At 32.0% G+C, this 27778-nt stretch overlaps 3 protein-coding genes across 3 annotated transcripts; 2 read left to right on the top strand and 1 right to left on the bottom strand.

Annotated features, from left to right (window-relative positions):
- LOC148627423 (uncharacterized) lies at positions 1-27720 on the bottom strand. Its single transcript, XM_088572780.1, has 13 exons — positions 27506-27720; positions 24249-24547; positions 21750-22180; positions 20928-20998; positions 18827-18934; positions 7440-7519; positions 6284-6342; positions 5566-5648; positions 4868-4997; positions 2973-3031; positions 2459-2572; positions 496-564; positions 1-205 (listed from the first exon to the last, which is right to left on the bottom strand). The coding sequence occupies exons 1-13, from the start codon at positions 27680-27682 to the stop codon at positions 86-88; spliced, it is 1800 nt and encodes a 599-aa protein (XP_088428906.1). The 5' UTR covers positions 27683-27720; the 3' UTR covers positions 1-85.
- Positions 13901-17347, top strand: LOC148627425 (uncharacterized). Its single transcript, XM_088564611.1, has 4 exons — positions 13901-13958; positions 15169-15324; positions 15849-15991; positions 16609-17347. Exons 1-4 carry the CDS (start codon positions 13901-13903, stop codon positions 17335-17337), a joined length of 1086 nt encoding a protein of 361 aa, XP_088420737.1. The 3' UTR covers positions 17338-17347.
- Positions 17463-18143, top strand: LOC148627424 (uncharacterized). The gene has a single exon (XM_088572846.1). The coding sequence runs from the start codon at positions 17474-17476 to the stop codon at positions 18035-18037; it is 564 nt and encodes a 187-aa protein (XP_088428972.1). The 5' UTR covers positions 17463-17473; the 3' UTR covers positions 18038-18143.
- Positions 27721-27778: the final 58 nt, after the last annotated feature.

The raw sequence follows: 27778 nt of genomic DNA, 5'->3' as shown, positions 1-27778 counted from the left end.
TTTTTTTCCCATGTATTTATTGAAATATAAATAATAAGCACACTTCTTCAGAACCAGCCAGTGTAAATATTTTACTATAAATACTTCATAACTGATTAAGAGGCTGAATTCCCATTAAATTCAAGGCATGACACATGACTTTGTGTGTGACCTTCAGAAGATAGAGTCTAGCATACATCATGGGCAACAGATGAGGTCTGTTTTCCTGAAAAAAAAATAACAAAATATTTTTTATAGTTATCATAAGTAAATTCACTAAGATATTTGGCTTTTTAAAGTATTGGCTTTTCAATTTTAAAAATAGTTAGAGTTAGTATGCCCTGATTTAAACAAAAAAAGGTTGTTATGAAGCAAAGGTTTTTTTCTACAGCTTACAATACTATCTTATAATTCAAATCCTTGAACTTACTAATGAAAATATGGTTTAAGTTGCTATATTCAACAAAGCCTACACATTTTTGTCTTTCAGAAATCCACATGGAGACATTTACTTACCCCTAAAATATGTGTCCTACTGTAGTATGAACTCAAATGTCTACTGAGGCTGATCAGAAAGTTGGCAACCTTGAAAATAAACCCAAATTTATCTAAAAAAAACTGACAATAGGCGAAAAGCAAGAACAATGTGAATTCTAACCTGTTTTAATTTTTGGCATAAAACAAAATGAAGTGGCATTGTTATTTATTGAACTAAATTTATGGGTGATTTTTTTTATGTTTTAACCCACGGAATTAAGACAATTTAAAGAATAGAAAAAAATTGTGAGCAATACCCATTAATTTGAAATCTCCACTCCCCTACTTGACAACATACACCTTTTGACCTCCTTATTGTATCAAAATCTAAAAAAGGCAGTGCACAATACGAATGTATAATAAACGATTCTGTGAAAATTTAAGTCAAGAGGTGTTAGAGGAGTAATGGATAAGATACGACCCCACCATGTCCCCATATTCAAAAATGACAAAGACCATGTTTTTCAGTGGTGTCTGAGGAGTCACAGATAAGAAATGGGTCCTGGTGTAATGGAAGGAAGGGTGGGTGGTCAACTTTATAAGGGGCTATTTTAGGTCCTTACTTAATAGAGCACCATAAAACTGTCTTTCACTCATTGTAGAATTTTAGTTTTTTAAAACTCTTCAATAAAACCAACCAAAAGCAAGAAACCAAATACAAAAGCTTTTCTACTTTAAGTCAAATATTGACAATTGAAAAAAAATGATCAAATTCCTTCATGTGGTTTAAAATCAATGTATAAAGTTTGAGTGGACAAACAAAGAGTGTACACCATTAAGCTTGTGTACAAAGATAAGTGAATAAAAACTGCTAAAACTGCATGTTTCAAATATTAAATTTAAAAAAAAATAAAACTGCAGAAAAAAATTCTTTACTAACAATAATGAGTATAAAATATAACTTCTTTTTTTTTATATTAAGTCACTTTTTCTCATCTTGTTTTTAGTTGTACATTTCCTTGTCCATGTAACCATAGATTCTTTTGGGTCAGTGATTATTTTACTGATTTGTTCTTGTCATATTATTAAAATATACAGACATGTAACTAAGGCAGACAAAAATAAAGAACTATTGTAACTTTAAAATTAAGAACCAACAAAATGATTCCCATCAGTCTTAAATAACAAAACTATCATATATTTAGCCATGTGACAGTAGCCAAAAATAGACAAAAGCTGGCAATAAACATCATGCCTTCTTCCATATAATCCATCACATACTTAATCACAAGAGTTCTCTTCAAATGAAGCCTGGTGCTTAACATGGAAGCCTCAATAAGATACATTGACCAATATGAACAAATAATATGTAATAATCATTAAGTACTTCTCCATCTAAGAATCATGCAAAATATGTATAAAGTGTGACACATGAAGGAAAAAACCCAGAGATTTTATATCCAAATATTTATACCTGATAACCTCCGGGAATAACCATCAAAGTGTTTGTATAATTTGCCTTTTTAAGATATTGATAGGTCAGATTTAGTTGAAATGCACTATGGAAAAATGGCGGAAAATATTCCCGCACTTTTTCCTTATATAAGAAGTCAAAAGGTATCTACGTCGCACATGGTTCAGGACAAATTTAAATAACTTTTTAGCTGTTTTCTAGATGTTTTGAATCTATTCAAGGAAAAAAGACCAAACTGAGAAATATGATGTGCCACCCATTGCCTGATTCTTACACGGAATAGTACTTATTACTACTTGTAACTAAAACTAACAAAATAATTAAGGGTAATTTCTTTAACTTGTAGAATACTTGTAAAGTAATTTGTATCATAAAGTGGGATGTTCATATCATTGCATACACTTAGTTTGGAACAATCAGATTGATAATACATGTAGTAATTTAGTCAAATTTGGCAGACACAAACTACTACATGTACTATGTTGCAAGTGATAGAATATATTTTAAAAAATGATTTAAAAACAATACCTTATGAGTTTGTAGAGGAGATATTATACTTCCTTCAGGCACACAGTTTTCTGTTGTTTCAAGTACCATTTCATTATACACAAATATATAGTTGAAGAAAAGTTCCCATTCATTCTACAAAAAAAATAGACACATAACTCTTTTAACTATTGAATGGTTCCAACTTCATGTACACTGTACATATATATACTTACATATTACATCATCATGTGTTTAAACTGACCAGGATATGATAAAAAATAGATATGGGTAGAGTATAAGACAGTTTCAGGTTGGATGATACAGGAACATATAGTGTCCATAAAACTACCTAAATCCAGGACCAATTAGAATTAATTACATCAATTTTAAAAACAACTTTTAACATGTACAGGGTCTAAACAACATAACAAACTGTAAAAAACTTCAATGATTTTTAATTAAGTCAAGCTAACTATATTGTCAACAAAAAGTATACTTGACTTTTAGAGAGTGAAGTTACCATACATAGTTATTTAAAGCTTGATGGCATTACCTCCTCTTTTAAAGTTGAGAAATCAATGTTGTTTATTTCAGGTAAAGGTGGATATGTACCTATAAAAAATAAATTTCATCAACTTCATATGTTTGAGAATTTTTCTATATAAATAATTCTTTCTTTGCTTTTTTTTTTAATTATCCCATTGTCCCTTTACATTGTAAGTTTCACATCAAAAGATTTTGAATTATGTACATAATTTTAACACCAGTTCTTTCATGTCACTTTCAGAAATGCATTGAGTGCTCCTAATACTGACCAAGTGAATTAAGTATTGAAATTTCATTGTTTTAAACAAAACAGAGTCATTAAAAAGTTGATCATCATCTTGAAGTATAATAGATCATTTACATTTATATACAACAAAAGACAATTTCACAAAAATTTGTTAGTAAAATTTTGTCAAAGATACGTCACAATGCCATTTTTTGTTATTGTGTTATCACTTGTGTACAACCTTATGTGAAGTTGATAAATAAAACCTAGACATTTGACACGTTGGGACTACAGACAATCTGAACGATAAAGTTAGTATCCAATTAGGTCAAAGTTGATAAATACAACCTAGACATCTGACATGTTGGGACTACAGACAATCTGAATGATAAAGTTGGTATCCAATTAGGTCAAAGTTAATAAATACAACCTAGACATTTGACATGTTGGGACTACAGACAATCTGAACGATAAAGTTAGTATCCAATTAGGTCAAAGTTGATAAATACAACCTAGACATTTGACATGTTGGGACTACAGACAATCTGAACGATAAAGTTAGTATCCAATTAGGTCAAAGTTGATAAATACAACCTAGACATTTGACATGTTGGGACTACAGACAATCTGAACGATAAAGTTGGTATCTAATTAAGTCAAAGTTGATAAATACAACCTAGACATTTGACACGTTGGGACTACAGACAATCTGAACGATAAAGTTAGTATACAAAAAGGTCAAAGTTGATAAATAAAACCTAGACATCGGACATGTTGGGACTACAGACAATCTGAACGATAAAGTTAGTATCTAATTAAGTGAAAGTTGATAAATACAACCTATAATCGGCGTCACGTAAATAACATACTGTTAAAATTTGAATAAAAATATTTTCTACGACTTTATTGACACCTACCGTCGTTTAAATTGTCTTAAATGACTTGCTCATTCGTTTAGCCAAACGGCTTCTCCCTAAACATTGAATCGTTAAATTCCGGTTAGATTTTAATTCTAGGTGGCAATATTTACATTGTAAAAAGTCGGCCATGTTTACAGTAATCGGGTTGCTAGGAGATGTTGTTTACGTTTAAATGGTTTGTCCAAAAACCGAAGAACCCAGAATGCAATTCGGCGTTATTTCGGATATCTCGGATTTATTTTACGCGAACAACGTATCATACCGAGAAGTTGATCAAGCAGACGATTGTCACCGGAGTTCGACGGGAACTTACGCACTTCCGTTTGTAAACAAATCGTCCCGTAAAAACCAACATGGCGGATATTAGTATGGGATTTTCCCGTAAGGATTTGTTACGCATGATTTAAGCTAATAAATGACTTGTTTTTGAGAAGCTGTTTGGCTAAACGAATGAGCAAGTCATTTAAGACAATTTAAACGATGGTTGGTGTCAATAAAGTCGTAGAAAATATTTTTATTCAAATTTTAACAGTATGTTATTTATGTGACGCCGAGTATAGTCATGACAAAACACAACAGCATCAAAACACTTTGACACTTTGATACTTCAGTTTGCAACTGTAATTTTAAACTTATGCTTCATAGTTATATTATATCAGTCTTTTAAACCTTAATGTAAAACCATTCTATAGAAGATATCACGGCTGATGAGTTATAAAGTAAAGAAAATGTTTTAAACACTGACCCTTAACTTACCTCTACTAACACTCTCTTCAAAATGTTTAAACAAAGTAGCTAATCTTGCACAATTATACATCACAAATGCTCCAGCTCTGTTGTCAACACCTCCTCCAAACTCCTGTCCTGAAGATAAATCAAGTTTAACCTGAAAAAAAGGGGTTAAGACTAATTGATACACATAGATTTCTGTATTTAAACTTATAAGAAGAGAACAGAATATTTGATAATCAATTACTAGGATATAAAGGGTGTTTCTCCTCTGCCTGTGAATACATATCATACTTTGGAACCAACAACTGCAGGGATTCAACTTCTGTGTGCATTTGAATACGTAAGAGAAATCCATCCTGCCTCCTTATGCGAAGTAATAACTTATGATAATTCTCCACTTTGAAATGGTACAAGTTACATTCTCAGCTTGCATGTGCAAAAACCAAACTTTTACTATTTTCATTGGCGAATTACATTAAATAATTCCTTCTTGAAGAAAAATGGGTCAAAGACAGAAAGACTGAGTTGCATTAAAATACATCAAGTTGGTAAACAGGAAGTAGACATGTAACAGCCCTGGAATTACGTTCCCACTATATGGAACCCCATACCTAAGATCTAGTGGCTGTGATTTATTGTTGCTGAAAAAATGTTACAAAATATTTTCCCTGTCCATCCTTTGCCGCCCCCCTGACCTAACAGAGAATCCTTCTGTCACTCACCTTGTTCTTCAAGCTGGTTGTCAGAAATTCAAACTTGAGACTAGCCATTGTTAGCTTATGAATTGTTTCTTCCCAGTTGCTTCCTATAATAAGTGTATATCTAAATCATTGCTAAGCATGCCTTTATGCAAATAAAAAATATCCGGTTATCATGATGCCAGAGAAATTGCTTTTGTATTTAGTTTACACTTGTAAATGTAAGAGGCAGTATATTACTAGTGTTCCAATCAAATTGCATTTCCAGTTTTAAGAAAACACTGATAGTTCATCCCTTCATTAATATTGTCATACCTGTTAACCTTTTGAGGAGAAACGTGGGAGATTTTTATGTATCAGCAAATTTTTTATGTAAAAATTCAATTATTCAGTATTATTCACAGAATGTGTAATAATTCTAACCTAATATCTCCCACAAATCTTACATTTAAATCTAGGAAATTTTAAAGAACTGATTAACAAGCTGAAATACCCTCAAGCCATGCATATATAAGGGAAGCTTTGAATTATGAATCTGAAATTGATCCAATTCATGCATAACCTCTATTTTATGAATAACAAACAGGGATTTATCAATGAAGTTCAAGAAAAATAGTAATGAAACCAACTGATTTCCCATAGACATGTTAGAATCATGAGAATATAAAACTAATCACTAATATTTTTGCTTTGGCTACAAAATCATTCAAGAAAACCAACACCAACATTATAATCAACTGACCAGAGACTTTATCTCCATACTTCATAACAGCAGCATCTTTCATCTGACTAAGTCTTGAACTGTAATGAAAAATAAGATGAGATTCAAGTTCTGCTCAATTTCTAAATAACATACATTACTTCAAATAGTGGATCAGAACATAATAGAATCATTAAATGACATGGCCGATTAGTTATTATCATGACTGTTAAATCATTGAAGGTTTTCTAAAGCTAATCAAAGCAATCAGCTAAATATGGTCATTGAGAAATCTCTTACATTAAACTAACAGTGTTTTGTATCTGTTTAGCTCGTAGTTTTGATCAGCTACAACTTATAATTGCAAAATAACAATCTTAATTTTTGGAAAGTGTTGGGCTTAGATATGAATTAAATAATAAAAATTATGCAAAATTAGTTACTTATTCTAATTTTTCTAGTTAAAAATGCATTTAATAATCATCATTTGTGAAGCACCTATGGAAAAACTGATTATCATCCCCCAAAGTATTTTTTTCATCTTGATAATGTAACATGCATGTCAAATAAATTAAGATATTCCAAACACCATGATTTTTATTGAGAATTGCATACTTACATCAATTAATTAAAGGGAAATTAAAGCCCTTAATTTTTACTTTTTATTTATGGGTACCATGAATTAACAGCCGTCCTTTAGCCTATGATAGGTCTGTCCCCACTTTTTAAAAATATTTTATAACTACTGGTGGATTAAAATTATAAATTTCCACTAGAATCTTGGTTCCCTTGGTAACTGATGCATTTCTTGCATTTCATAATATTCATTTGTTTTTCCAATTTTCTAAAAACTAAAAGAGATGAACGTCATTTCAATTTTCAGAATTTAAAATGACAAAATCTTCAAATGACCTAATCATAAAAGTACCAGTTTGTGCTGTAGATAAGTGATAAGTATTTATAAAGAGGACCCAAATGGTCAAACTCAGTTGGATATAACCATTTCCACTACATGTTCAGTCAAATCTGTATTCAGCAATAACCTGCCTTAAAAGACTATGATTAAACATCCCTATATAGTGTATTCTATATTAAAGTAATCTGTATAAAAAGACCACCTGTCTAGTGTGACCATGATATGAGACTGTCCAAGGATCACTTAAGACGGGTGTGACTGTACATATTTCATACATCTGACCTGATAAAATCTTCAGCTTCAAATGACTTCCCTTGATTAGTACCCTGTCTGCTGGTGACCAATCCACAACTGACATGGACCTGAAATCAAATCTTAAATAATAAATACACCCAAATATATTCCAAAATCTAACCCTACCCCTTAGCAATGCCGGAATGACTAACCCACTTAGTATGGGTTAGTTTTACAAATTTATTTAATTGTCATTTTCTTAATTCAAAAATAATTCCAAATTCAAATAATACCTTGTTCAGATTTGATTGAACTAAAAGAACTGCTATAGTCTAATTCTTTTAATAATCATGGGTGTTTCCCTGGATATGGAACCACTTTCATAAATTCACTATCGTAAATTTTCATAAGAAATGTAACACTATAAACACAGATCATCCAATATATGGTATATTTAGAATAAGAGTTATATGATACAAAATATACATGTCACTGACTGTATAAAAGGAAAAATTTTAATACCCTATCATATGTATAACATATTATTGTGGTAAATTAAAACTTACTTTGATATGACACAAAAAAATAAAACAAAAAACTTTTGTTGTTGACAGTTTTTAGCACCGTGTAAATAAAAGCCAATGATTTAAAAGACGAACCCCTATAGGACTTTAAAATGTGTTTGGTTAAGACAGTTGTTGAGTTTACTAAGGTAGAAGTGCATTCAAATTGGTATAAAGGGTGTTTAAAAACTGTCTGTTTAGAAAAGTTTTCAGATTATTCAGGATTTGGTTTAAATAGGTTTCCCTGTAATTCGATTTGAATTTTTTGGAAATACAAATTGGTTTCTAAAGAACTATTGATTGATTTTTAAACAGAAAACAAAATATCTAATTGCTATTAATTCCATATACAGTTATCCATAACAAATGCAGCATATGAAAATGGAATTATTTCCAATAGCTTTTAATACAAATATTTGAGATGAAACTGCTACAAGAGAATTTAAAAGAGGTCGGGGTAAAGGAATAAAATATGCTTTGAATGTTTTACCAAAATATGTGTGCGGCTTTATCAACAACTGTCAAGAAGCTGAGTTTTTTGTTGGTGTTGACAATTCTGGTAAGTGTTCATGTATTTATACAATGTATTTAAACATATTAAAAAATAAATTTTCGCTGGTTTGACAGAAATCTGGATTTTTGCTTGCCTGAGAGTTGTCTAGGAGTGAAGGCTGCTCTCAACAGATCTTAAATGAATTTATGCGGAAAAGTGCGGAAAACTGTAAAGTCACTGAAATTTTTTTAGTCCAAAGACTGTAACTTTTGTAAAAATCTTTCGATCGTAACCGAAGTCGAACTTAAACTGTAACTTCTCATTGTAAGACTACATACAAAAGATAAAATCAATTGGTAAAAGCATTACCAAAAAAGTGCAGAAAACTGTAAATTCTTTGAATTTTTTTGTACAAAGGCCGTAACTTCCATAAAAATCATTCAACTGTAACCAAAGTCGAACTAAATCTGTAACTCTTCATAATAAGGCCACATACCAAAAGCAAACTTATTTGATATAAGCATAACAAAAAAAAAGGGTGGAAATTGCGGACAGACAAACAGACAGATGCCAGGCATTTCCATGATGCCTTGCAAGGAACAATTAGACTGTATCTATCCTATAATACAGCATATACTCTATAAACAAATGATAAAAGCTTGCCTTTGAATAAAAAATATGCAAGTTTTGTCTGTTTCAGAAAATCTAATAAGTTGAAGGTTTTTGATCATGGACATGTACATGTATTACAAATCAAAAAAACTTCTTATAAAGCCAAAAAATTATTTCAGAAAATATTTACATAAAGCCAGATCTATTAGTCTTCTGAGGAATTAATAAAAAGCTTCACTGTGTGCAGCATGATATGACCACAGCCAGATAAACACTATTCACTTGGGGCAAGTGTGGATACAATATTAGTTTTTCACACACTTAAATATAGGGATTTATAGTTCATTCTGGACACAATAACTGGTTTGGATACAGGTTACAGACCACCAATTCAACCAATGAGCATTTGGAACGTACGCAAAAATAGTCCTATGCAGAAATTACCCCTGTTCCTCTGTGAAAAAAGTTCTCATCTTATTTAAAAAATTTAAACAGTTTCTGAAAGGAAAAACATTTCTGTACATTTTGTAGGTGAATTTTGCTTCTTGTGATGTAAAGCCTAATCTCCATAATGGTTTCTAAATATACCCCTTTCTTGTGAAAACACTGGGATTTCCCATGCTATTTATAGACCCTTCACTTCCGGTGACCAGTACTGCACTGCAAGTCTGGTAACCCCACATGCCATTCTGAGGATTGTGAGCTGACATATGTAGAATCATGCTGATATATAGTCCTCTGCAGGTTAAAGTTAAGGTAAAGTCCAGAGAAGCCATTGAATATTGTCAAATTAGCATAGAAGCCTATGGGAAGTGGAATTAGTGGTTTCTAGCCTACAATATTGCACAATATTTTGAGGTAAAAAGTTCTGCTTTCAGTATGCTTCTCTGGATCACTTTATACCCAATTATCTCAAAAACAGTAACTGATAAATTAAATCTGCTAGCATATTCCTTAAACTCCTTGTACAGAGAAACAATTTACAAAAAAAGATAATTAAAATCAGAAAATATATTACAGCCTTCCAAAAAATGATGTTTTTGGTACCTTTGACAACCTTATTACTCAAAATAAGAAATATTTCAACACTAATTCAAAATGTAGACATGGACTTCCAGAAGGAATCAAATGAAAAAAAATTATAAATTTTCAATATCAGCGAAAAAAATAAAAAGAGGCTCTCCAAGAGCCAGGATCGCTCACACGCCAAAACATGCCCTATCAACTATAAAGGTATCATGCTTTGTTACCATGCTTGACAAACAAGAGACACCCAGGAGCTTGAATCGCTCACCTGGTTAAATTATGCTGTTCATAATTTCAACCTTTCAAGTCTTTCAAATTTGACCAGAGGTAGATTTCATCATGTGCACACTTTAACCCGATTTAGATTTGGCTAAACCCAACGGTTTTGGAGATATATGCAAAAAACTACTGTCTGTTGCGAAACGCAAATAATTAAAGACTAATTTCAAATAGATGTGTTTCTCCGTTCATTGCACTTAAATTACTGGTTCCATTAATTCTTAAATGCTCCTGTAATGGTATTGGTATCAATTTAAATGCTCCAGTGACTGTATTGTGTTCTATTATTATTCTTGGCTCCTTTAATTATAATGGAGTCCTTCCCGCTCTTACACATGAATTTCATGCGCTTTTGTTTCTTGATAGTATAAATAAAGTAAACTGCTTATACTAAATTATTCAGTGTTGAATCTTCCTCCGTTGATGTACGCTTGTAAATATTGTCAAAAGACCTACAAGTATCACAAGAATATGCTACGATATATGGGGGGAGGGAAAAACACACAGATGGCTTAGAATACTGGAACTGTCCTATAAACCAGTGCCCAGCAAAATTCATCAGACAAGATTTTATATTTCGGGATCTTGTTAACATCCGTCATGTAGAAGAAAGTGTAGCTAGAATGAAAGCCATCAACGCTACTAGAGGTGACTGTACGGATATTTAGTACTATTCTGATGTAAGTGATGATGATACGATATTAGATTTGATTGACTTAATAAAGTGCCTGACAATGGAGGGGAATTCAATATAGATGACATCCTATCTCATGACTTCAGTTCAAAGCAACTCAGTGAAGCAGAGATGATTCAAGAAATCAGTAAATAATGACATAATAATAATTAAGTGATGAAGAGGAAAACATAGACAGAACAGTTGATTTAGTGTGTGGGAAAAAAATAAAATATACAGTTGTTCTTATATTTGAAACACTTATTGATGAAAACTTTAACATTTTGGACACTGGCTTCTCATATGGTACATTTGAAGAACTTATTTTTTCCTCGTCGGGAGTGTCGCAAAACTCAAATAATTAGAGACTAATTTCAAATAGATATGTTCCTCCATTCATTGAATTTAAATGATTGGTTCCGTTAGTTGTTAAATGCTCCTGCAATTGTATCGAGATCAATTTCAATGCTCCAGTGACTGTAGTGTGTTCAATTGTTCTTCTTAGCTCCTTTAATTATATTTAAATCTTTCGTTACTACCTCCTGTAACTGTAATTGTCGGGCAAGGAGGCTAACGGAATTGTATTTAGTATAAAGCCAATGTGCTGTACACATAGGAGGGCAGATAAAATTGAAATTAAATTATGTGATGCATGTGTATTAATTCTGAGGAATAATAAATGTATAGCAGTTGGGTTGTGTCCGTCCTGCTTTCCAATGCCAAAAATGAAATAAATATAATGTGTAAGGTAACAATTTCACAACACTGTCTGACCCCTATGTTCTATTTTTAATAACGGCGGCCATGTTTTTTGACGGATCAAAAATCCCCATACCAGTTCTATGCAGGATATCCCATGAAACATTCATACCAAGTTTGGTTCCAATTAGCCAAGTAGTGTCAGAGGAAAAGAGTTTTGAAAAATTGTTAACGACAACGACAATGACGGACGCCAAAAAGAGCATATATTGATGAATGCCATAAATTCAACAAAGTACCTAAGGCACTGTAAAATGTTGGAAATGCCTTTCAAGTGTTTTAGAACCTCTGGAAAAAAAAATGGGCGGGGTTCCCCTATGCCTGTTATTCAACTGGGTCTGAGGCCGCATTAGCCTAGTATATACTTGCTGAAAAAGAACATAAAATGAGGTTATACATTTTCATCATCTCCATTCAACTCAGCAGACCATGTTTATTTTATAAAGCAAACATGGTCGAAATCAAAGCAAATATATAAATTAGCGGGAAAATGGCTACCCAGAACAAACTTTCGTCATTACCATTCAACTTAGGGCACAATGTTTCCATGAGAACCTAAAATTTTTTTTAATACAGCCAGTCAACTCAGAATACCATGGTTATCTTATGAGTAGCTTTAATCTTCAATAGTCTTCTATAGCAAAAAAAAGACATTTTGCCCCTTATGTTCTATTTTTAGTAACAACTGCCATGTTTTTTGACCGATAAAAAAATTTTTAAATGATCAGTTTGTGCAGGATACCCTAAAAAAACAATTTTTGATAACTTTTGTTAAATTTTGCCTTATAGTTTTAGAGCATAAGATTTTAAAAGATTTACACATGAAAAACAACCAAAAAAATATGTTTCAAGGACCATTACTTCTTCAAAACAAATCATTATGCAAATTGTGGCATAGGTCCATGTTCTGATAGTGAATAATACTACCCTATGTCAAGTATTTTCACAGATCAAAAATCCAAACAGACATTTTCTGCAGGATACCCTAAGAAACAATCAAACCAACTTTCATTATACAGTATTCTGTACAGTAGTTTCTGAGGAGAATATTTTTGAAAGTAATAACATCAAAAACAGCAAAAAATGTCCAAAAAGAGCAAGAACAACAGATTTTCACCAAAATTTGACCACAGATAAATTTCATCATGCTTAACGCGGCGGGTGTTTCTAGAAAAGTAGAGGGTGCTTACCCTACCGGTGCACCTGGTCCATACTCCCATTTTTAGTGGAGTCTTATGTTGCACATTTGCTTTTGTTACTTTGTATGTATGATTTTAGTTACTTTATGTTCTTTGTTGTGTATGTCTGTTTTCTATGTCTGGTCTTTGTCCCTGGATTACATTCTTTTGATTACCGTTATAACCTTGGTTCCCTTGATTATTCTTCAACACTTTTACCACATCAGAAGTTGGTTAAACCTAACAGTTTTGGAGATATTTGCAAAAAAACCTGCTGTCTGACCCCTATGTTCTATTTTTGTTAACAGTGGCCATGTTTTCCCACAAATTAAAAATCCGAAGTCATTTTGTAATACCCTAAGAAACCAGCAAACCAACTTTCATTGAATTCTGCACAGTAATTTCTGAGGAAAAGATTTTTGAAAGTAATAACAAATTTTCACCAAAATTACATCTAAGATAGATTTTGTCATGCCTAACACTTTCACCTCATTAGAAGTTGGTTGAACCTAAATGTTTCTGAAGATATATGCAAAACACTGCTATATGACCCCTATGTTCTATTTTTGTTCCTGGCAGAGAAGTCTTTTCACAGATCAAAAATTCAAACAGGCATTTTGTGCAAGATACCTTAAGAAACAATGAAACATTCATACCAAATTTCCTTAAATACTGTACATTAGTTTCTGAGGAGAAGATTTTTGATAGTAATAACATCAAAAACATCAAAAAATGTCCAAAAAGAGCAATAACTCCAACATGGGTCAACAGATTTCACCAAAATTTGATCAATGATAGATCTCGTCACCCTGAACCTTTTAATTCATGTCAGAATGTTAAGGTTATCCTAAGAAACATTTAAGTAAAGTTTGGTAACAATCTGTCAAGTAGTTTCAGAGGAGAAGATGTTTAAAAAAAAATTAAAGATGAGGACTGACCAACCACTGACAAATAGTGATGTCAATAGCTTACATGGCCATTCAGGCAAGATGAGCTTAAAAGTTTATTTTAGGGTGTGGCCCTACTTTGGTACTCTATAGACTAACAATGCTAAATGCTGTTTTAAATCTGTTAAATATTTGTAACACAGAATTTTAAATACACAAATTAAAACAAGAATTGTAAAAAAATTAATAAGAAATAAACCTACATCAATTTTGACCTAGAAAAACTGTGAGTAATACTGACAAACTTGAACCCCCTCCCCTCCTCTATTTGACAGCATGCACCTTTTAACCTCCATTTGATTTGGATCAAAATCTAAAACAGGAAGTGCACACTGGGAAATATAATTACATTTCTGTCAATTCCATCTAGCAGTATTCAGGAGGTGCACAATGGGCACATGCAATAAAGATTTGGTGAAAGTTCATTTGATTCCATTCAGTAGTATAGGAGGGGTAACAGATAAGAGATAGGCCTCCCTTTGTCCCCAAATCATCAAATGACAGAATACATGTATGTTACCCCCAAACTGATTCAGGTAAAATACTAAATTAGGAGGTGCACAATGGGAACATGTAATAAAGATTCCATGAAAGCTTCATTAAAATTCCATTCAGTCCTATAAGAGAAGTAACAGATAAGAGATGGGTCCCTCATTCGCCCATATGAAAATAAATTCCTTCATAAATGAAAAGTCTACCAAAATACAATAAAAGTGACATAATAAGCTTGATAATACCTTTAGATTACCAGTGGTCAGGTCTTAGTTTGAGTGCAAGTGCTAAATTTCTTCGGAATTCTTGATGACAAATGATTGGGTAATATAATGTACATATTGTAGGGTTGTGATCATGCCTAAGTGTTTAACTCTACTACATTTTTTGCGCCTGTCACAAGTGTTTTTTAATTTCTGGCCTCTGTATGTATTGTTTCATTGACATCTTTATGAATTATGTTACTTGTGTCTATAGAGGCAATTCTTTTGCTGTACCTGTGTATAATGATGTTTTGGGCCAACTGCAGCCTGCCGTGTGATGTGAGGGTTTTACTGTCGCTCACTGAAGACCAATGGATGGCCTTGGGCTGACATTTTCATCACAGTGGGGTTGTTGTCTCTTTGACATATACACCATACCTATTCTTGTTGTAAGTTTTTATGTTAACCCCTGAACTTTGATACAAGATTGAAAGTTACAGGAATCATGAACAACTTTGTATAACATATTCATGCTATCTACTTCTTTGATAGGTCATGTAATTGGGATCTACGCAGATCATAATCAACGAGATTCAATAAGGTTAACAACTGATAGAAAGATGAGACTGGACATAGAACCAAATTTGCTGAAAGAACACTATGAAGTACAATTTTTAGAAATATGTAGAAACAGTAGACGTATCATAAGTAAGTCTGTTCATATTCTTTCTGTACCTTAGATACTGATTTCCATGAACCTTTCACATCATGTGACAGTGGTGATACTTCTGGTTTATACACCTTGCTTTGCTTTATTCCTGCGTGACTATGCCTATGTTTTTCAGCCAAACAGTATCTTTTAATTTGAGATTGTTTACTGCTTTTAATGCTAAGTTTTAATAGAACTTAATAGAACTTTTATCATCTACTGATTACTTTTTGTGTGTGTTATATGTTTGTGAAATGTGTCCATCTTGAAGTTTTATGCTGTGTAACATGTGCTTTGCTGATAAATTTCAAGAAACAAGCTGTATGTCTCCAGTAAAAAAAATCAAACGATATTTTTTAAAAATATGAGTGGGCACATATTTTCTTTCATTTTCCTTCAAACTTTTCTTTAACACCTTAGCTTAATTCATTTTTTTATCAAAGCCAGTTCTAAACCAAAGAATCTATAAAATACCAAAACGTAAGATTAATCATTTAGAATGTATATGTATATTTGTTTACAGAGGATCTTCACCTCCTCAGGATAATCATTTTCAAAATGGACAAGCTGAAAACTTTGTATAGATTTGAAGGCAAAGTGTATGAGCGGAAATCAGCAGAAACAGTTGCTCTTTCTCAAGAAGCAATAAAGGATAAATGGGAGCTAGTTAGTATAAATAACAAAATAAGGATATGCTCAAAACAAATCCTTTAATACCTTTATAGACATGGCAAATCTAGGATTTTATTCGAATTTTCCCAAAATAAATATATATTTATTAAATCCTAAAAACTTGGAAATCCATAAAACTGTCTAAATACATTTTTAATGAAAGTCATGAAAAAGTAATCAAGGGAACCAAGATTCAAGTAGAAATTAAAAGAATATATTCCAGAGACAAAGACCAGATATGGAAAACAGAAATACACAACAAAGAACATTAAATAACCTAAAAAAATACATACAAAGTAACAAAAGTAAATGAGCAACTTGGACTCCACTAAAAACTGGGAGCATGGACCAGGTGAATTGGTAGGGTAAGCATCCTCTGCTTTTCTAGAAAATATGTAGTCATGAAACAAAATGAAAAAAAAAATATTGAATTCCATGACATGTTTTGTGGGATTTTTAAAACAATCCCCCCATCATTTTATTTGAGATTACAATAAAAAAATATCAGGAAAAGTATATATCATACAATTGAAATGATTTTGGGTTTTTTCATAAAAAAAAAAATAGAAATGTCTTAGCTTTTACTTTGCTCTATTTTTTCTCTAATGCAGATTCAACAAAGGAATAAAAAATCTGAAGAAATTAAGCAGCTTGAAAAAGTGCAGCAAAAATTAGAATACAAAAACAAAGAGTTAGAAGACATGAAACTGAAACTTAAAAATGCTGAACAAGAGAATAAACAAAAAATGGAAAGAAAACAATCAGAATATCAAACAAAGATGGATGATCTGAAAAACACTGAACAAAAACTGAGAGACCACATAACTAAACAGGAATATCAAATCAAAGAATTACAGCAAAAACAACACAATAAAAAACTAGAAAATGAAAGGCCAGAGTACAAACAATGGGGAGAGAAAAACAATCCAGAAACAATAGAAAGTTTATATGAGGAGAATATCATAACAAAACAAAATGAAATTCAGTCATTCAGAGAAGCGCTGAAGAAGAATATGAACATGAGAGAAAATGAAGAGATAAATTTTGAAAAGGAAAAGGTTGCTGAAGAAAAGAAACATAGCCAAGATGAAAAAGAACAAACAGAACAAATAAAAAGACTAAACGGTGAACAAAAAGAATTAACAGATACCATAAAACGATACCAGCATACTATTCAACAATACAAAGAAAGAGAAGAAAAGTTAAGTCGACAAATGGATGAAAAGATTACTGAATTACAAAAACAGGCCAAAGAGAAGGACAATGAGGTAGAAAAACTATTGATGAAAAATCTAGAAAAAGATACGGATATGACAAAGAAAAATGAGAGGATTTTTTAATTGGAAAATCATTTGCAGAACTTGAAAACAGAAAACAATGAAGCCCTAAAAGAGGAAAAGGAGAAACAACAGGAAAGTGAAAATAAATTCAAAGCGAGAGAAAAAGCTTTAGAAAATGATACAAGTATGAAGGAAAATGAATTACGTCAACTTCAAGAAAAGTTTACAGGGGGAAAAAATGCAGAGAGAGAAGTCTTTCTTTGGAAAATTAGAACTAAAGGATCAGGAAATTGAAGAGGCACAAAAACAGTATGAGACAGACATACAAGAAAGAGAGAGTGAAATAAAAAAAAAGCAACAACAACTAAAAGATCATCAGATGAAGCATAAAAATGATAAAGAACTGTTTCAAGCAAGAATGGCAGAGAAAGAGCATGAAGCACAAGAAGCAGAACTAAATTTACAAGACAAAATCGAAGTTCTGTACTTGGAGAAGGCAGAGCTATATGATAAACTAGCAGCTCTTCAGGAAGAAAAAAATCAACTAGAAATACAACTTGGAGCCAGAGAAAAGTCATTCTTTAGAAAAATTGATGAGAAAGAGAAACACATAGAAAAACAGGAGGAAGAGAAAAAACAATTGGAGATACAAATGACTGAGAAAGACGAAGAAATAGAAAAAATGAAGCAAAAACTAAAGGAAAGTGATACCATAAAACAAAAACAAAAATACAAAACCAAAGTTTGTGTGATATTATGAACAATTTCTACATAATTTTGCTTTCTGAAGGTGAAGGATTTCTTTTCTTTCACCAAAATGAAAATGCAAAAACTATGGTAATAAACAATACCACAGCTTTTCATATTAAATTGATCTAATAAAAGATATTTGGGTAAAGAAACTCTAGATACATTTATTCACTAGTTACATGTTCTAACTTCTACATTGAACTCATTTTTTAGAACTCCATTCATCTGGAATAATATAAATTACAGTAAATGTATTAATTTTCATGGTCTACTAATTCTTGCTATATTTCCTTGGACAGAAAACAGTGAAAAAAAAAGTCCCTGCAAAATTGATTTCTAAACTCTATATGCAAGTAATGCTAATCATTTTTGGAAACCACAAATATCCGAAAATATGCTGATTTGACATAATCTGCAAAAATAAAATAGCCTCAGTGAGTGCACTCACAATACCCCACACACACACACATTTGAACTCATTCGAAAACCTTTATCCTATACACAAAAAAGTGGTCCCCCTTGACTGATTTTAATGAAAATCAATCCCATACAAGATTTCATTGCTACTAACCATTCCCCAAAGTTAGAAGGAATTCAATAAAAAATGGAGGTGCTATCCTGGCATGATGCCTGATTCATTGATTTTTTTACAAAGTCACCCTCCCAAAAAAGCTATCCTTCTCAACGGATTTTTGTTAAAATCAATCCCTCTTAGATTTTATTGCTACTAACCATTCACCAAAGATAAAATGACGTTGTTTTACAATTGACACAGTATAGGTTTACAGAAACTACTTACCTGTTTTATTAAATCTCTTCCAAACAATGTATTTAACAACAAGTCCAGTTTCTGTTGATGGTAAAATCTTTTCTCAGAATCTAAATGAAGAAGAACTTTTCCCTTAGCCTGAAATTAAACCCAGAATGGTATCAAAATTAATTGCATATTCAAGTTGCAAAATGATGAAGATATGGTATTTCACAATAAAGCCATAATAAATAAATTAATGCCTGGCTCAAATTTTGGAAAATACTCCATGTTTTGTCCAGACCTGATTTATAACATTTAGTAACTTCCGTATTAAAAATTGTAAGGGTGTAGCAGTAGAGTATGTACTTTGATAGATCTTTTTCAATATGTTAGTGCTGGAAAAATCGACCACCAAGCATACATACATGTAGATGATGACAACAACAACACAAGTTTTTCATCACAAGTGTTAATTACTGTAGGCAAAATAAAAAATAAAATTCATCCCCCTGCCCATTTTTTCAAAAAAGTTGGATGAAAATCTTAAATGTTTTATTATAGCCTAATGCATTTTGTACAACACAGCATTAAAGAGGATCAAGTATAGTAAAGGTATTAACTTTTCACAACTGCCAATTTTGGCGGATTCTATCAATTTGACAAAATAGTGGGTATCACTTTTCATAGTTTAAAAAAAATGATAAGTGTTTCATATTTGTAAATACTGATTTCATCAGTACTATTTTTCATGCTTTTTTTGACTGTCGCAAATAAAGGGAAAATTAGTAAACTGCAAAAATTAATACATTTACAGTAAGTATAAAGAATAATAATCCTACAAAATTAGAACAAATTCTGATTAGAGATCTCAGAATAGTTATCCACAATTCAACTAAAAATACTGTAAGCAAGCTAACAAAGATAATGTCCTCTGCTTCAATTGATTCAGTTCATTTATCTCCCTTTAAAGTCCATTGACTATTGTTATATTTACATATGATGTACAACCTTCTTTTAAAGCTTTTCAAAAATCACTTGTGCTATTTATAAGGAGTTGCATGTATGAGATTTAAAAGTGTAAAACCCTTAAGCTAGATTATTTCCATTTGAAGTCCTCTGACAGTTATTATATTCCACCATGTATATATCCACATGTGAAGCCCAACCTTTCTATGCAATGTCATAAAAATCCCCCAGTGCTTTGGGAGGAGTTGTGCTTATGAGGCTTCAACTGTCCACTAATTGAACTTATACCCCTTGATGTGTGAAATCTTTTTTTCTTCTTCTCACCAAATTTGTAAATAATAACTTTCCACTTCAACTCGCCAAAATAAAATTTCACCAGTTATTTAAGCACCATCCTTAAATACTGAAATTAATCTATTAGGTCGCTGGAAATGTTTGCAATGTTAAGGATACATAAAACTGTATTGATATTCAGGGGAAATTGTCACTTGCCTCCTTGGCAAGTGCTAAATGTTTAGCACTATCCAAATGAAATTTTTCCTTGCTTTAGGAGAGTTGGTTTTTGGATGCTTCACATCCTGTTCATTTTATGTATATCTACTGTACATGGTATCCAATCTTCCATTAAATTACATCCAAATCCAATAAGCGATTTAGGAGGAGTTGCATTTGAGATTTTAACATGTAAAAATCTTAAGTTGAATTACATTTTTTTGGCATCTCCCTTGGAGACCTCCAACAGTTATTATATTATTTCATTTACATCGACATATATGACGCCCATCCTTCCTATAAAATTTCATCAAATCCTTAGTATGGTTCAGGAGCAGTGGCCCTTACAAGAAATCTTGACAAATGAACAGACAGACAGACAGAAAGAAAGAATTGTTCCTATATTACACAGACATACAAACAATTTTGGAGACTGTTCACGAATAGGGTCAAGCACAAAAATTGCCATTATTTATGTTATAGCAGAAACATTATGGAATTAAGGCAAGACAAATGTATTTCTAATTTGTTTTCCCACATAGGTATCTTTCAATCCATGAAAAATTAGACCTACAATATAAATTTGTTCTGTTCATTTACTGCATGTATGATTCCATTATCTGATCAGCCAATCAGATTTTAGCTTTAATGATTGCGAAAGCTCAAGCTTAAATTAGATTGATAAACTTACCATCAAGACTGAGTCATGAAGAAAAATAACTTCTTTCATCAAATCTGTGCAACGACCATTCTTCTCACTGACTGTAATAGAAATGGTCTGACATTTAGTTTCTTCAACAAAACAAAATACCTGTCATTAGTAAAATGTTCTGCCAGTAAACATCCTTTGGTTAATTAATTTTAAAAGTTCAGAAAAATAACTGATCCAGTATTTAGTCTAATATCCATAATAGCATGGTAGCATTTACAGATATTCAATGTTGCACTACATGAATATATTCAAATGTGGCAGATATCAACATTTGAATAGCTAAGTACATGGAAAATCAGTATGAGCTTACATGTATATATAGTTCTACTGGTACTATATATATATGTAAGTACATGTATGTGTGACAGGTTGAAAAAGTAATGTTACTACAATTTGGCAAAGTAAAGGCAAGAAAACCAGGGCTAGAACCAGGAACTGTATTTCTCAGTAAAGAGACAAGAAAATTCTGTGACTGATTATTTCTTTAAGTGACCAAATTTTTCACACAATCAGCTGTTAAATGCAGGTTATTTTAATTCCAACATTTTATCGGAAAACCAACTCTAAGTGAGAAAAAGAATCAAACATCAGCTTTTCTCATGCAAGATTGGGAAATCTCAAGACACCTTGGGTAAGACGTTCTAGTTATCTACCCTGGCAAAGCCTTGTTAGAGAATAATTAAATCTTACCCTCAGGAATCTGAGATTATAATCTAGAGACAAAGACAAGACCAAGAGAACAGACACCATAAATAACACAAATAAACAAAAAGAATACACACAAACTACATGTATACTTACTGGACAGTGTTAACAGTTCAATGCTTTTTTCATAGTTTCCTCTCCCTGTTTTTACACTTGCATCCTTCATATATGATTTCACATCTATGCAAATATCATCAACTGAATTACCATTGGCTAAAATCACTTTGTCCTCAGCCCACCCTGCACACTTACATAGTACACTATATGAATATTTTGTAGGAATTTCATTTTCACACTTTTCTGTAGAGTCACATGGATCTTGTTTACTTTGGGAGTCATGTTTCTTCACAACCTCTTTATATATAATGTAAGGATTATTTCTTAGTTTATACTTTTCTAAAACGTCAGAGAATTTTAAACCAACTACTGATGTATTTGCGACTATTTTATCTCCATCAAATCCTATTCTCTCCATTAAATGTCTTTTCCTCTTTGAAACTGATTGTGATACAAATTTCACATCAAACCTAAAAACATAGAAGGAATAGCTTATGTAAGTTTCATCACATGACTCAGTTGTTTCATGAGATTGGGTCCTAGTCTAACATTCAAATGCATGGAGATTTGCCATTTATAGAGTGCTGAGTTCAGTATTAAAAGCAAAACATCTATTTGTGTAAAAATACCAATTACAAATTACAAATATCCAGTTTCACATCATAAAAATGTTAAGTAAAGCATAAAATAGAAGATTTTGTATTGTTAGGCAGTGTTTTGAGATCCCAAAATTAAACAATAAGATGCAGATTAGTCTTCCGATTTCAATACCTTCTTCATCAGAAATTCTCAAAAGTTGAATGAAATTAAAATGAGACACTCGTTCTAGTTTCATTTACCAAATCTCATATAATGTATTTGTTGATGTGACACAAGGACCTACCAGGTTAAACCTGAACCAACATACCACATAGTAATTATACTACATGTGCACATACTTTTGAAAGGATGTGATCCAATCTGAAACAATGAAAATCAACACAAACTTTAACCTATGACATTTGAATTGTTTAACCTATGTATTCAGTCACATGCACATCAACTAAAACAGCAACAAGAAACTCACAAGAGCCTGAATCGCTCACCCGTTCAGTACTGCCATGTTCAACTGTTTCTATCATTATGTATTTATAATCAAAATGTCAATGAAATATATACAAATTCAGCAACTTCAGTTTTCTGGATAACAGGGAAAAAATGTGAAAAGTGCATTCTCAGGGTTACCACTCCATGAAAAATAAACAGATTTTTGCACAAAAAAGGTCTTTTTTTACTGAACATTTTTCAATTTACTGTACATTAATAACCAGTCCTCTATTGTTTTTAACATACATGTAAAAGGTAAAAACTGGAAAAATTGTCATTAATGACACTTTCAGGGGCCATAACTCCAAGGAGGGTCAACAGATTACTCTGAAATTTGTATCAATAATAAATCTTTTCAACATAAAAGTCGAAAGATTTTTTCTGAAATTTGCAACATTGATGGATATTGACTATTACCAGTAATTGTTCATATCGTTGGAATTGTCAAGCTAGCTACTATACTTTACAAGAAACTTAATACTGCAACAAATCTTTAAAAATTGCATATAAGGGGCAATAACTCATAAATCGGTAATTCAATCAACTTGAAATTTCTAAGGTAGTTAGATCTTATCAAGCCAAAGAGACTAAGAATTTTGTCTGTTATGGTTTTTGAGTTATAAGCCAAAACACATGGTGAGACCCTTAGGTTCTATATTTAGTAACAATAACAATGTTTTTTGGCAAAGGACCACAATGGATACAATTTTGGGAGTAGACATGCTAATGATGATTGTGACCAAGTTTCATGAAATCCTGTTTAGTGGTTTCACGGAATAAGATTTGTTAAAAATGGGCAATAGATATGATGACAAAGAACGACAAGTGATGACAAAAGCTCACATGGCCAGGTGAGCTGAAAAAAAAAGCTGAAAAATGAGCAAATGATGGCCAACATCCCCTTTTCTTTATTATCTGCTTCTGTATGTGTACTTTAAGCTGAATTATTTCATTTATCAGCTTCATTAGACAGTTAACTGGACAATTTTTAACAAAAACTTTCTGTCAAACTTAGTGTTTAATACCTATAAATGATAGAAAGTTTAATCTCCTTGTTAACTGTCATTTCTACTATAGATTATGGAAGCATCAGGTAAATGTAATGGTCATTCAATCAATGGAAGACAGACTCCAAGCCCTTAATTTAACTATACTACATGTAATAGCTACATGTATTATAAATACAGGGTCCAAGTACCAAAGTTTGAAAAACCATGGTTTTTGTATGATTCATTAATAACTTTTAAATATGATTCCACATTGTGTGTTTTTTTTTCCAAATTTTCTGTTCAATCATAGCAACTCATAACCTCTCTCAAGAACTTATATTTTCAAACATTTATAAATCTAATTAAAAATTATATCTTCTATGTCACTCACTTAAAGTCTGGTGGTAGAAGACAAAGGAGATTTAATTTAAACAGATTGAAACATTTATCAATTAAAATTTACCCATTGCAAGATAATAAGTTGAAAATATGTTGTGCTATTATCAATATACGTAAGTCTTCTACAGAACTGGTCTCTGAGCTTTGATCTCCTATATGCATCATCACACATGTCCTCTGTTCAGTCTCTAAAACCTTCTGGAATACATCTTTAGTGACCATGGGTGTCAACACACTTCTGTACACTGTTGGTTTGTTAAGATGAAGAGACAGGAAACAGAACGAGGGAAAACTTATATGGGATACCTTCCATGGTCCATGTGATAACTTCTGTAAAATGTCTTCTTTGATTTCTTCTTTGACCTACATGTATAAAAGAAAAAAATACTTGTACATGTATATGTAAATATAAAGTTAATCTGCAAAACATACCAACTCCTGTAAACCAACCAATTTTGCAAGTGATTAATTTATAAGTAAGAAAATACTGTTAAAATAGTATTATGTCTATCGTCTACATCTCACCTACCCAAAAGAGCTTGAAATTAAAGACACTAAAGACACACTAAATTCATGTATCTTGACCTTCATATCAAAATTATCAAAGATGAAATCTTTCAACTAAACTCTTTGACAATCAGGAAGACTTTGATTTCCCAATTTTCAACTATCTTTTCCTTTCCATTGGCTCCATCCTATTTGTCTCCTTATTACCTTTTTTCATGTTTTCCCAGAAATTGAGACCATTTATTGCAATTTTCTAGAAAGAGCATTGTGACTTGTGCATAAGATACAAGGACAACAATAGATGTATGTTGTCCATATTTCAATATTACTACGGTTGTCACTATGACCTAATATGGAAAGTATATGTTTCCATTACGTCGAACAACTTCAGTCTGTCATGAATATCCTTGTTCCAACAAGCAGCAAGAAGCAGGAACATCTCACTTTTCTGGAGCACCTGAGGTCACCCTTGGATTTAATAAGGTGTTTGCAGTTCATTTTTCTGCCTATTTTATAGTTCTTTCGTCTTGTGCGTTGTTTTTTAATCATTGTTATTTTCATGTTCCTGACATTGTCTTGTCCAATGATTTCCTCTCGCTTATACTAACAGAAGTTCAATATCTTTTCAATAAATGCTGCTAAAAGCTATTAGCAGGAGCATCTCTTGTCGAGAAATACGAGGAGCTCCTTCTTGTATAATAGTGAATATTTTTGAGCTTTTATTCTGGACATAAGGAGACATTAACTCACTTATGCCAATGCATAGTTCTTATTTTCATCTGGTATGATGGTAGTACATGTACATTGTATTATATACTCATGAGTAATGTTGTAGGTGAGGTGTAGATATCATTTGGGTTGTTTCTTTCAGTGTGTCTGTATATCCCTTTTTGTGTGAAATAGTGGTTATTTGGCCATCAACAATTGGCTGACCATAGACTTCCAATTCAAATGTAACGTCCTACAAACGTCAAACAAAACATTACCCAATATATTTACCCCTGGTTGATTTGGTGATTCAAATGCAGAAATGTCATGTAGTCTTTTCTGTCATGTTAGAAAAGAAATAATTCATGTTAGATATCGTGTTGTACTCATTAACACACAGGTTAGTCTTTATATTCACATTTACACCTTGCTAAGGCGCAGTATAAAATAATAAAATGTTAAACCCAGCCCATGTGTAAATGAGTTAAAACACCATAACCCCCATGAATTATTTCCTAAATAATCACATACATGTATCAGATGTCAATCAATAATGGAAAAATTTGATCGCCTAGCTTTTAAGCTAATGTGGTAATGCGATCACTTGGTTCAGCTGACCTGACAATGGCAACATCGTTATTGGATAACAGATAAAAAGTGAAAGCATGATTATTAGTCAGTTATTGTGTGTATACAATTTGTTCATGTATGTATACATGTATACACTATCAATCATAACACCCCCTCCAAAAAAAACACCCAAAGTCCAGAAACTTGATAGCTTGAATAACCAAAAAACTCAGTCATATCCCAAAATCAGGTGTATATATCCGAAAACCTCAATAAAATACATTCTTGGACTGTATAATTGTTCACTATGTTATTTAAACATACTTGAAATAAGTTTTTTCATGAAAAAAAAATTATGACTATTCCAACATTTTCTACTACCCAACACAAGTCTAATGCATCAGTACTTTGAAATTAGTCACATGTCATGTCTTTCCAATGCCACATTGATTATTACCAACTTTCGTTGGGTATTTAGTATTTAGAAGTGTTGTAATATGCAAAAAAAGCAACTTTTTCATGAAAAAAAAACTTATTAAATGCATATTTAACATCAGAATCAATTATATCACAAAAATAACAAAATTTCAAAAATAACTGTTATAATTTTAGTTACAAAGGCATAGCTGACATTCCACAGCCAAGAACCACCAGATATGGTAAGAGAAGTTTTGGTTATGAGGCAGCCAGAATCTGGAATTCCTTGCCTCACGAGGCAAGAAATTCATCAACCTTTGGACAGTTCAAAACCTTCATATCTAGCTGGTGTTTCGCAGAAAAATGTTATTGCAGTGCTTGTCGTTATCTCTTGCTGCCTCATAGTCAATGTCTCAAGCCTATATGTACTCCAGTTTGCTTTCTTTTTTGCTTTTGCTCTTTGGTTTTTGTTTACTAAGTATTTATCTATGTTTCATTCTGCTATGCTTTTAGCTTTAATATGTGCTGCATAGTGTATCCTGCATGAATATGGATAATGTAAATCATTCAAATCTCAGTTAATGGATGAATGGGAAGGCATCCTCTTAACATTACATTATGTACTTTCATACATGCTTCAACACCCGAACTATCTTTATGCAAACCATTTATTTACTATTATTTGTACCCCCTATACATAGTTTGCAGTATGAATGCTATGCTTTGCTTTGCTTCTATATTATTTTATTTATTGTGTGCATGCATGATTGTTATTTGTTTTTAGAATATCTATAGTCGTTCAAAGAGCTCAACAGAGCTCATGTTAACTGTTTACTTGTACATATCATGACGACTCTAAATAAAAATTACTTACTTACTTACAAAAAAAACGTATTTTATTGAGGTTTTCATATCTAAAGACCTAGTTTTCGGTTTCCCATCTGGTTTTCAGAAATAGGGCACCATAAACGGTATCTTGAGTACTCCTAGTCCTGAAACATTAAAATTCATACTGAATCGTAATGGTGCGACGTTTTTTAAATGGATGTTTATATGCGCACCAATAAGGGAAGGGATCTACTATCCGACCGGCAGTACCAAGTTAAAATAGAACGTCACCTCGTTTGAAATTCTAGAAATGTTTCCTTGGGGTAAAGTAAAATCGCCATCTTTAAGATCTCTTTTTCTCTTGCAAACAACGATTGGCTTCTCGTATATCTTATGCCTGTCAACGGCAAAATTTATGATGCTGAGTAGTTCATCGTGACATAACATAGACCACGTGAAGTTGTTCATGTTTGTTTATTTTCTTTTTCTAATCTAGATCACTAAAATGTTTTTGCACCACTCAGTTTTGTTTGGTTATGCTACACCAGCGTCCGCGAATAATAT

This window comes from Perna viridis, chromosome 1 (genome assembly GCF_037379345.1).
Source record: "Perna viridis isolate PV_CMFRI_1.1 ecotype Kerala chromosome 1, ASM3737934v1, whole genome shotgun sequence".
Classification (NCBI taxonomy): domain Eukaryota; kingdom Metazoa; phylum Mollusca; class Bivalvia; order Mytilida; family Mytilidae; genus Perna; species Perna viridis.
The sequence above is the reverse complement of the archived record's forward strand: the minus strand, read 5'-3'. Positions and strand labels throughout refer to the sequence as shown.